This window comes from Tupaia chinensis, unplaced genomic scaffold (assembly GCF_000334495.1).
Source record: "Tupaia chinensis unplaced genomic scaffold, TupChi_1.0 Scaffold000054_1, whole genome shotgun sequence".
NCBI classification, from domain to species: domain Eukaryota; kingdom Metazoa; phylum Chordata; class Mammalia; order Scandentia; family Tupaiidae; genus Tupaia; species Tupaia belangeri.
Window position 1 is genome coordinate 4,321,253 of NW_006159512.1, and position 12,712 is coordinate 4,333,964.

Consider the following 12,712-nt stretch of genomic DNA (forward strand, 5'->3'; position numbering starts at 1 on the left):
CGCCGGGTACGTGTGCGTGCATGCCCAAGATCCCGAGAGGAGAATGGAGGAGAAGGGATTGTGGCATGGCCATCCCCATGGGGGGTGACTTCTCACTTTCTGTCTCTCTTTCTGACAAGCGCACGCACACTATAGCGAAAACCTCTCAAAAAAAAAAAAAAAGATTGAGCTTTACAAAAAAAAAAAAAATTATTCTTTGATTTGATATTCTATTTTGGCTCAAAGAGGATGCTTTTAGACTCCATGCACCCCAAAAAGTAGTGTTCAAACTTCCTCTATCCAAATAATGTAGAAGATATACTTAAAATGCAGATTCCTGGACTCCAGCCTGGACTGATTAAATTAGAACCTCTGGGGAGGAGACCACTAAATCCTGATTTTTAATAAATTTCCAAAATGATCTTTATGCCCTAAAGTTTGAGAACTACCACTTTAGTACAAATACTAGAGTTTTGATTAGGGGCAAAGGAATGGATGATCAATGAAGTTAATTAAGTTGAAGTTTTTTTTTTATTATTAGATGCTTGCTCACCTGGGTAGACCATAACATTTTTAAAACTAAAGATAAAGCTCCACGAGGACCAGCAGTTAGTGTAATGGCTATGTCGCTGGACTCCCATGTAGTCGACTGCGGTCCGCGTCCCAGACCCAGTGGCTTAAAACTCATGCCGGGCGCGTGTGCATGTGTGCCCAAGATCCTGAGAGGAGAATGGAAGAGAAAGGATTGAGGCGTGGCCATTCCCCCTAGGGGGTGATTTCTTGCTTTCTGTCTCTCTGTCTCTCTCTGTCTGGCAAGCGCACTCACCGTATCACAAAAACCTCTCCAAAAAAAAGACAAAGCTCCATGTTACAATTGGAATCAAAGCATTTAAGAGGAAGAGAGTATTCCTTTTGGGACACTCCACTTTCTATTAAAAACTGGATTGACTAAGGGTCAAAGGTCAATAGTATTGGTTAGATCTATTCCATATCTGAACAACTCAATAATTGATGAGAATATTTTAAAATTCGTATCAAAATATGCAAAAATAGGGACCAGCAGTTAGCATAATGGCTATGTCGCTGGACTCCCATGTAGTCGACCATGGTTCATGTCCCACATCCAGTGGCTTAAAACTCACACTGGGTACATGTGCAGGCATGCCCAAGATCCCGAGAGGAGAATGGAGGAGAAGGGATTGTGGCGTGGCCATCCCCCCTGGGTGGTGATTTCTCACTTTCTGTCTCTCTGTCTCTCTGTCTGTCTGGCAAGTGCACGTGCCCTGTGGCAAAAACCTCTCCAAAAATAAATAAATAAATATGCCAAAACAGACAAACTTGCTGTGCTAGAAATTTTATTAATGCCCCAAAGCACAGTTCTTTTGGAAAAGAAAGAGAATACTTTAAAACAGCTATTTGTAATGTAACAGATAACCACAGACTTTACAATTACAAATATAGGCATGGGTACTTGACAGAGAAAGGGAAAGGGAGAAATCACCCCCTAGTGGGGCATGATCATGTTACTGTTCTTTCTCCTCCATTTCTCCATCCTGTCAGGATCTGAGGCACACACAGACACACATGTTCCTGGCTTGTTTTTATTTTGTTGTTGTTGTTGTTGTTGTTTAAGCTCCTGGGGCCATGAAGGATTCAGCTCTCTTAACCACCCAACAACCAAGCCATGGGGCCAGCCCAAGTCCAGCCCTTTACACCAACTCCACACTGCTATCTAGTCTGAGTCACTATGATCTCTCACCTGGATTACTGCAATAGCCTCCTATCTGTCCCTATTACCCCACAGACTCTTCTCAAAACTGGATCAGAGGACTTTTTTGAGAATTATTGGAAAATAATTAGAAAAATCTTTCATACAGTAGACCTAAAAGACAGCAATGGAAAACAGGAAGAACAGACAAGAAAATTAGAGAAACCATCCGAGACTCAAACATTTGACTAGTAGGAGTTTCCAGAAATAGAAAACAGAAAATGGCAGGAAATTATAAAAGAAATCAGTAAAAATGTCCTAGAATTGAAGGATTTAAGTCTTTATGTTGAAAGTGTCCTCAGTCCCTACTGGGAACCTAGGGCAAGGCAGTCATTGCACTGTGAAATAAGTCACATGCAAAGCGTCAGTAGACTACACATTAACACTCAACCACAACATAGGAAGAAGATAACAATTAAGATGTCCTCTCAGAAAAACAGAGAAATCATTTTCAAACTAAGATTCTCTACCCAAGTAAATGATCAGTTAAACAAAAGAAACACAAAAGAAAGTTTTTTAGACATGCAAAGTCTCCAAAATCTCTTTTCTTCTCTACCCTTTCTCAAGAACATGCTATAGGATGCACTCCATTCAATTAAGGGAGTAGGTAAGAATGAGGCGGCAGGAACCAGCAGTTAGCCTAATGGCTATGTCGCTGGACTCCCACGTAGTTGACCATGGTTCGAGTCCCGGAACCGTGGCTTAAAACTCATGCCAGGCACGTGTGCATGTGTGCCAAAGATTCCGAGAGGAGAATGGAGGAAAAGGGATTGTGGTGTGACCATCCCCCCTGGGGGGTGATTTCTCGCTTTCTGACTCTATGTCTCTCTCTGTCTGGTGAGCACACACGCCCTGTAGCGAAAACCTCTCCAAAAAAAAAAAAGAATGAGGCAGATAGGATGCAGGCAGTAGGGACCGCTACACGAGAGGGAGCCCAAGAGAATTCACAGAACGAGGACACAGTGAAGTCCTAGGAGAAGAGCTTTACAGCAATCTCAGACAGCAATTTATGCTATGGATATTATCAACTGTCTTTCTTTCTAAAATCCCACTTAAAGTTTATGAATATCTGAAAAAAAGCCTTTAGTCATTAATTATTATTTCATGAATATGTATACAAGGTTCACAAGGAATCAGTATAGGACAATGGAAAGACCACAGCAAAGGGTTATTCTAAAGATACATATAATCTTTAGCATTGTAGTAGTTATACACAGTTTGTAAAGTATCCTGTTTTTAGCTTTAGCAGTCTGTGAGGTAGGTAGGTTAGTTGTTAAATTCATTTGACATATAAGAAAGCTAAAACCTAGAGAAGCCATGTGACTGCCCCAAGTTTATGCAACTACTAAATGGCAGAACCAGGATTCAAAAAGAAATTGGTCTTCTGCTTTCAAATCTAGACCTTCACATTTTCCATGAGAAAAAAATGAAGAAAAAATGAAATTAGTTGCTTACAAGACCATAGTAAAATGACATCACTAGCCGTAAAATAGATCCGGTCAAAACTGAGAGAAAGGTAAATGCAGTATCAATGTTTCAATAGTTACCTGTTAATAAACTGATCAGCGTCCCCACCAATAGTGCTACTAAAGTCCCAAGAGTACTGAAGTACAAATAGGATAAAGAATACCAGTTGTCCATCAGTGGAGTCCTAAAAGAGAGCAAAGTATGACTGTAAGATTTTATATAAAGCTACCAGCAATTGCAAGTTCGTGGTAAAGTCAAAGTATAAAATGTAATAATGTTTTTAATGTCATCACCAGCTATTCTAATTTTATGTTTTTGGATCAGCTATTTAAAGTATGACTTTGCTCTGACCATATACCAAAATATGAAGTGTCTTTGTGTTTTCACTCAACTCTGCATTATGTCCCAGAGACTGTTTTGTCACGTCAGTCATAAGTTAGGGAAATGAGATTCCTCCTCACATAAGGTTTACATTCTAATGGGGATAGAAATATAATAAGCAAGTAAACTAATAAACATAATAGAGAAACTTAAGGATATCCATTCTGTAGGATTCTGCCCACTGCCATCTGGTCGTGTCATTGGAAGCTGGTCCCTGGACTTCAGACCTTCAAACTATGAGCTGAATAAACCATTATTTCCTTATAATTCAATAATACTAATACCCACTGGTGTTAAGTGCCATAAGGAAAATTTAACACAATGTGACATACAGAGGGTGAAGGAGGGACTACATTTCTACACTACCATGAGTGGCTAGAAAAGGCCTTTGGGAAGAAATGACATTTGAACTAAGATCTGAATAACAAAAAGTTCTTGAAGAAAGCATCCCAGAGAGAGGGAAAAATCAGCGTACAGAAGCATTGACACAGAAGACAGGGTAGTACATGGTGAAAGGTAGCCAGGGAACTGTTGGCAGGACATGGTATGAGTTGAGATTTGTATCCTATGAGCAGTGGCACTGCTTGCGGAATCTTAAGTGATGGGTGACATGACCAACTCATGATCATTCCTATGATTGTTCTAAGATTCCACAGTCAGCTTTGAGAGAGGAATTTGATTCAGGCCAACCATACTGCCAAGAATAATTATATGTAAACTAGGGGATGGGGAAGGAAGCATGTATATGAAGATATCGGAGATATTGGAGATATGAAAGATGTCGGAGAGATCAAGACAATGGGAACTTGAGGGGCCTAGAGCTCAGAAAGAAGGGAAACTCACTGAAGAGAGATAATAAGGTTGAGGTAGTGTGGTCCTGGCCAACATCAGACAAATAGAACAGAAGGGAGAACTCGGAAATCGATCCACAGGAAAATAGTCATTTGTTTTACATCAGTTCAGTAGTCACTGCATTGCAATGGGACAAAAGGAGAATCTTTCCAGTAAATGATGCTTGGTTAATTAAATATCCATATGGGAAAAAATTGATCTTGATCACACTACTCACAGAAATCAATTCCAAAGTGGATAACAATTCATAAATGGAAATGGTTAACAGTAAAGTTTTGAAATGAAAAGGCATTGAAATATCTTTATGACTTCAGAGTATGCAAAGATTTCTGAAATACACATAAAGAACCAACCAAAGGAAAAGACTGGTAAACTGAACTTAATTAAAATCAAGAAATTCTGACCACATACACAGAAAAAGTATTGAGTAAAATGGCAAAGTGATATGTTTGTTTTACCTTCTCAGCTGCTTTTTTTTTTATTTAATTTGTGAACACATGAAAAAAAAGGAAATTTTACAATAACATTGGAATCATGCTGTACATTTGCATCTGTATTGCTCACAGCCCTGGTACTCTAGCCAGATCAACTAGGAGTGATTTCCTAAGCTGCCATGTGTTTTCAGGCCATCATGCCTTTGCACATTGTTTCTTCTTTTTCTTTTTCTTTCTTTCTCTCTCTCTCTTTCTTTCTTTCTTTCTTTCTTTCTTTCCTTCCTTCCTTCCTTCCTTCCTTCCTTCCTTCTTTTCCTTTCTTTCTTTCTTTCCTCTTTCTTTCTTTCCTTCTTTCTTTTTCTTTTCTTCTTTCTCTCTTTCTTTCTTTTCTTCTTTCTTTTATTGCCAGAGAGTGTATGAGCTCATAAGATAGAAAGAGAGAGAGACAGAGAGAAGGCAAGGTCATCTAACCATACTCCTAACAGGGCCTGGTCAGGCCACATCAGGACAAATGCTAAGCAAAATTGTGGAATAAGAAGATCTTCAATATCCTCCCACTTAATGTTCAACTGATCTTGTCTCCCTTTCTGACTTTCTCTAGTCACTTTCCCAGACCCCTTCAGTTAGTGTGTTCAGCACCTAGTCAAATCTCCCCCAAACACATCTCAGTCTCTGCAACTACTGTTAACTCTGCCTCTTGTAGAGCTACCTGCCATGAACTCCCCTGGAGTGCCTGGCAAGCATTCTGATAGCTAAATTCACTTCAGGATGTAAATCTCTAATAATAACTACATGTATCATAAATTAATCCCTGGAGTGAGTCCATTGTAAGAGAGAGATATTATGTCTCTGCGCGAAGGAATGATTCTTACTGGTATTATGGTAGACAAGCTGGCACCAGGGCAATACTCTGAAGGCAACACTCTTAGTTTCGTATTCCTTGAACATATCCACTGTGTTTGTGCTTTCAGGCTGGACATTAATATATCCACAAAAGAAAGTCTTGTCCTCATACCCACTGTACAAAGACACATCCCTCACAGATCTATATCATCTCATTCATCAGACGTCCTCAGTATCCAGAGGCTTGAAGGTATACTGTGTCATTGAACACTCTAGCAGGAAGATCACAGGTGCAACTTACTGTCAGTGCTCTAAAGATTTCCGAATCTTAATTTGAACAAATAGCAAGTATTCAAGATATTGAAACAACTGTAGTGATTAATCATAAAAGGCTATATTTCAAAAACTATATGAGCAATATTTCATTTATAATTGTACTTTAAATGTTTTACAAAGACAATTCTGCATGCAGCAGAGCTGGTGTTCAGGAGTTTACTATAATACAATGTTTAAGGGTTAAAATTCAAGTCTTCTCCAAATCTGTAGACAAGGCAGAAATCTCTATAGAAATTAAGAAAACATGGCGCCCTTCGCTAGTGCCGAGTAGAATCGTATAGCTAGCCACAAGGGCTCTCCCCATTTCAGAGTTAGCAAAGTCACAGTGTGTACGTACACAAGACTAAACACAACTGCAGTTCTCTATTTGTCACACATTTCTTTAAATGTGATTTTATAAAACAGAATTCAATACCTTTCGACATTGTGGATTTGGAAAGCACTAGTAGAAAATGGCATTTCTGTAGTCGTCATCAAATCCGTCGCATTGTATGTGCTGTTACAGCCATGGGTTTCCAGGGGTAATGGCATAGTTCTCTCAGGAAGTGGTGGGTAAAGTTGAGCTCCAATTCCAACCCATAAAGAAACAACAAACCCAGCCATGAGGCCAACGAGTGCTCCCTGCAAAACAAGAGTGCTATTAAAAGAAAAATAATACAATTTGTTTTGAGAAGGAAATTAACATTGGAAAGTTAATTTCAACATGGCCCATGACAAACCTATCAATACCCACTCTTTTCCTAAAACGATTCTCCCCTGCAATATCTCTATATCTTGTTAAGGCACCGCAGGCCTCTGGTTCCTCAGCCCAGAGCCCTGGAGACCCTGTAATCCTACTCCCTTTTCTACATCCTTCTCTAGTCAATCACCAATTCCTGCCCATTTTTCTTTTCAAATGTGTCGTCCTTCCATTCTTTCCATTCTGTTTCCATGACCAGCACTCTGACCTCCTCGTCTCTCCCTACCCAAACAACTCCAGTCACATAGTTGACTCCAGGCACATAATACTGTCAATTTTTATTTAGTCTGTGAACACACGGCATGCCATATGAGCAACAGATTGTGAAAAAGAAAGCACACACACAGTTTATCCCTATACTTAACAACGCACGACTGTGCTTGCACTGTAAGATGTTATGGGGATGTTATGTTAAAAACTGCCAGCCAGCAGTTTTTACAAGAGACTGCAATAGTGCACACAACCAAACCAAGTATCTTTAGAGACAAAACAAATGGAAAAGGGAGAACTTGGCCAGATGGTCCTCTGAATACCATAGGTTTCCCAATCTCTAAAAGACACAGGTTCCACCTCTTCACCAGTAAGCCAACCGTCCCACCAGGCTTTGAATGATATAACCCCTCCTTCCAAATGATGGGGGCAAAAGCTAATCTAGAGCTGGAAGCTTCTTCCTCTATGGTGGAATTTTCCCCCTTCTTATAGGAATAATGATAAGGTAGGCAGACTGAGCCTTGGGCATTGTAAAAAGGAACAGGAAGAGTATTCGAGATAAGGGGGGAAAGTGGAAATGAAGTCACAAGGTCGGAAAAGGAAAGGCATGTTGGTGGGACACAGAAAACGCTGCTGGCCAGATCAGAGGATTTTTGTGGGGGTAGGACTGTGACATTTTTCATAAGCTGTGAACTCCTTAAGAGCAGAATTAGGTTTCTTTGGTTTTGGTACTCTAGCACTCACCACAGTGCTGCACACATAGCAGGAACTTGATAAATATTGTTGAATAATACGAGGTTGCAATAATGTGAGGCTGGGTGGCCAGATGTTGACAGACCAGACTGAGCTTACTCTCAGCATTGCACATGGCTGGATCAAAGATCCACAAACTTATAGAAATCACAGGGCAGAAACATTTGGTGCTTTCTACTCCCAAGACAGTGCTCAGTCCTTAAATCTTCATTAAATGACTGGCAATGAGACAGGGAGGGAGGGAGAAATGGCACGAAGAAGGTCACTCCCACTGCCAGGGAAGGCAGATAATCTGTTGATAAAACACTTGATTATGAGGTAACAAGAGGTACTTCCCATGCAGGAATAATAGTATCTTATTTCTCCCCAAGAAAGGGCATGTTGGACCTAGGCAGTTACAGATCTTCTAGAGGGAATTCATGGTGTCAACAAAAGTTGATAGCCCAGTCCTAGTGGCACAAGCAGGAAGGTGCCACTGCACAAGGGCAGGGGTTGCATTTGGAAGTCTGAGTTGAATTCCCAACTCCCACACCAGCCTGAAGAGGTTGAACATGGTGTCATGTCCCTACAGTCCTAACTGACTGGAAGGCTGGGGCAAGAAGGATCACAAAGTGGTTAGACCCTGTCAAAAATATCTTTCTCTCTCTCTCCCCCTCACACTCTCTCTTTCATTTAAAAAATATCAACTCTTATTACTTTTCTAGGCACTCAACAATCCTAGCTACTAATTTTTAAGAAGGGCAGGAAAGCAAATGTATAAAAAGTTAACTATACAATGGATATTTAAAATTGCACCATCTAGTTGTAGCAATTTCTGTTTATCTTCCCATCTGCAGGGTCTCGATGCATTGTACTTCCTTGTATACTCCTCAAAGGCAATTTGAGGAACCAAAGTCATCCAGACAAGCTGCTAATGACAGATCTCAAAGGTACCACATCTTTACAAGCAATCTGCTGAAGTTGAGAAAGTCTTCTTTGCACACGCTCATTCTAGGTACTTACAATGGAGTTGGCAGTGGGAACCAAAATGCCCAAAGCAAACAAGCCCAGAAGCGGTCCACCAACCATGCCAAATATGCTGAGTGCTGCCTACAAAAATAACACAAAGATGATTAGCAATATCAAATCCAAACTTAAATATTTCAAAGACATTTCACCAAGAGGAGGATTTAAAGTATTTATAATCTTATTCAGGGCCATCTTGTCATTGGCAAAGAGGTCATTAGAATTTGTAAGCTTCTGCTTCTTAAGCTCAAGTATTCATTTGTTCCTTAAGAAAACACCAAAAAGCACAACAAAATACAAAGAAGAAAGAGAAGCATTAGATAAAGGGTCACCTATGAGAATGCATGAATAATGACCCCACTCCTCTTAGCCTCACTCTTGCACACATCAATATGTCACAGCGCCCCCTTGTGCTTTGATAGCCTCAAATCCCCCCTCAAAACAAGACTGGAGTAATTACTGCTAAGTGACTAGAGAGGCAGTGAAACCCATTTGCATTACTGATTTGGTTCCCCAAAGGATGGAACTAGAATAAAAATGAAAATTAAAATTTTTTAAAAAATAATCAGATTATATAGAAATATTGAAAATTGGATAATAATTGGATAATCATTAACACTTGCTTTGATGTAGGAATGCCAAAACTATGAGAGGGAACAAGATGTACAATGTAATTAATAAAGAAATGCAAATAACTGAAGCTGCCAAAAGAACGTGTCCCTAATGATCAAATGCCTAATTCTTTTTTAAAAATATATATACTCAATTTTACTTTTCTTATTATTATTATTATTAAATCATAGGGCTTTTGTGCTCATCAGAAAGAGAGAGACAGTGAGATAGAGAGAGAGAAAGTGAGGAAGCAAGATCCAGGACTCAAACCACAGTTGGCCATGGAGGAGTCCAGCACTTTACCCAACACACCACCTGCTGGCCCCCAAATACCTAGTTTTTAATGGATAAAACCATAAAAGAAGGATGAGTACATCATCCTAGATGGTTTGTTCATAGAGAAAAAGGGCCTGGTAGAAAAGAACCAATGAATCAGAAAGAAAATATCAGGTCAAGAAAATGTTCCTTATGGTCTATCACTTGTTAAAAATAGTTCAAGCTCATCCCTGATTCTATGGGTGAATGAATGAGGTCAGAAGCTCCGAGCTTACTCAGCACACCTAAACCATAACCACAACTCCTTTTGAATGTGCTTTTTTCCATAGAATGCATCATTGCTTATAGCTTCTATCAAGATCGATGCCTCTTTTATTGTATATCAACTCTGGTCCGATTATACACAGTGAGTGTTCTTGTAGAATCATCACAACTCCAAGGCAGTTCTTCCTTGCCTTTTCTGCAACCAAGGTCTTATTTTCTCTGACAGATCTTTTTTTTCCCTCCAGAGGTTTTTGCTAGAGGGTGCGTGTGCTCGCCAGAGAGACAGAAAGCGAGAAATCACCCCCTCCGGGGGGAGGGGTTTGCCACATCTCAATCCCTTCTCCTCCATTCTCCTCTCAGGATCTTGGGTACACACACACACATGCCTGGCGTGAATTTAAGCCACTAGGTCTGGGACTCGAACCGTGGTCAACTACATGGGAGTCTGGCAACATAGCCATTACACCAACTGCTGGTCCCTGACAGATCTTTTTTGGGTATTTTTTAATATCTCCAAAAGTGGCTTACAGATCACACTGTCGTTCACAACTTGCTTCATGGGTGATGTGACAAGATATTTCCCATCTTGCAGTGAAGTTATCTCCCTTTCTGTTGAACTCTGCCATGAATTGACTCAGGACCACATCCTTAAACCCAAATCCTCTCAACCCTTAGGACTGAAGCAGAATACTGAGGACCCCCACACACACACCTGACCCAACATTAACCTGGATCATGGGGAGGTTCAGGAGTCACAAAGGAGGATCCCAGGTTGCCAAAGAAATTCCAGGGATCACTTGGGGTAATCAGATAAGTGGATCATTTATGAACCAATACATATTGGGTCTAGGAAAAGTCATGACACATTTTTGCATAGAAAAACATAAAAAATACGCCATGACTTTTCTGATGACCCAATAACTAGCACCTGCCATGACTTTTCTGATGACCCAATAAATAGCTCAATTTGTTAATGTGTGTATCTTAGCACTATCGTAGGCACCAGACATATTTGATACAGGGCTCAACAACAATGTCATGATTCTTGCTTTCATGAAATCCCTGCCTATTTAGTAAAACAGACAAATAACTGCAATAAAATATAATAATAGGGATCATAAAGGATTACAAGCACTCTAGGAACATTGAACAAAAAGGATCCCAACTTTATCCATGTAACAAAAAAGATCTCTTGGGATATGTAACATTTAAGGTGTTACCAGACACTGCCAGTTAAGAAAGCAGTTGTAACTTCTACAACCAGCTTGGATAAGGCTTGCCTTATTGGGCCTCTTTGAGAGCAACCTTTGACATAATTGCCAGTAGAGGTCGCTCTGTCTCTGCTCCTTGTGGAAGGCTATATTAGGTCTCTACCCCGTATGGAGGAGCTGGGGCGAAGGGTGAGCTGCTATTGAGAATACTTTATTGAATGGTTGTGCCTCGCATTCTCCCAGGTGGTGAAGTGCTGTAGAGCTTAAGCCATCAGGGTCAGGAGAGTATTTGACCTGTGATGGGGCTCCCCTACAAAACAACTATAAAGTATCTAGGACCAAAATGGCCTCCTGAAGCTCTCCTAGTGGGGCCCCTCTCCTGTGAGGGTGACAGCTGCGTAAAGCCACCAGAGCATGCCCGAATGCCCCAGTAGCTCTCTTTCCTCAGTGTACACCAGCCACTTTCAGCCCTCAATATAAGGAGGTCACACTGGGGTATACTGTTTGCCAGGCTGTGAACAGCCACTGTAGCAGCTTATAACCATTCTTCTGGGCCCAGGGTTCCAGCTGGCTGGATTTCCCAAGTAAGCAAGACAGGATTTTTAAGGGATGAAACCATCTTACTGTCTTTGGAGATAGCTGCCCACTGTAGTATTTCTCAGCCATGAGTTGCAGACTACCTCACACCCAGGCAGTGCCTTTCTCAGTGGGCACCTACATCACATCTTTAAACAGACTTTGAATTTCCATCCACTACAGAGGGCATGCCTCTTCCTGAACTTCTGTGGTGCCTGGGTGTGTTCTCCGTACATGCTAGTCATGGAGGTGACAGCTGCGTTCTTGACAGGTGGTGATTGGTACCACCCCCCCAGAGGGGGTGAGAAGAGAGCCAGCACACTCAAGATCATCATCCTTCATTTCATAGGACTGAGCAGGTCAGGTGAGTGATGTGACTTCCAGCCTGAGTGACTTGGGCATCTTGTTTATGGACTGCTGCCAGCACTATGGGATGTGAAACACCTCTTGAAAAGCTGTGTGAGGAGTGCGTGAAGGGAAGGGGGTGACAGCAATATACTCGGTGATTTCTGTACTTTGCTAAGAGTTTTAGTCCGAAAGGCTGTCAGGAACACTCTTCTAATTTCCCTGTTGCTGAACAACAACACATAAGTCTTCTGTAGATAAGCTTTCTCTTAGCCTTGGTCTGAGGTATCCATTAATGAAAGGAAAAGCAGGAGTAAAACCTTTGGGAAAAAATAGAAATGGAGAGGAAAAGCTTCCTCAATTTCATAAAGAAAAAACACCTATGGCCAACATTGTACTAAATGCTGAAAGACAGGCGTTTCCCTGTTCCTACTGGGAAAAAAGGCAAGAAATTCTACTCTGCCACTCCTATTCAGCATGGCGTGAAAGTTGGAGATAGTGTAACAAGAAAATGAAAGACATAGAGATAAGAAAGAGAAAGGAAAGAGAGAGAACAAGAAATAAACAATCAAACATACATAAAAAAACAATCATTCCTACGATATACATAAACAATCATAGGAATATGCAAAAAAAAAAAAGAAAATACCCAAAGAACTTA

The 12,712-nt window shown here is 40.7% G+C and overlaps 1 protein-coding gene across 1 annotated transcript in view; it reads right to left on the bottom strand.

Moving 5' to 3' along the window:
- The window catches only part of SLC5A8 (solute carrier family 5 member 8), a 50,265-nt gene that overhangs the window by 3,225 nt on the left and 34,328 nt on the right, over window positions 1-12,712 (bottom strand). The window contains exons 11-13 of the mRNA XM_006141386.3: window positions 8,765-8,851; window positions 6,476-6,681; window positions 3,295-3,398 (exon numbers count right to left, since the gene is read on the bottom strand). Of these exons, the coding sequence (XP_006141448.1) occupies window positions 3,295-3,398; window positions 6,476-6,681; window positions 8,765-8,851 (397 nt within the window). The remainder of the gene's footprint in view (window positions 1-3,294; window positions 3,399-6,475; window positions 6,682-8,764; window positions 8,852-12,712) is intronic.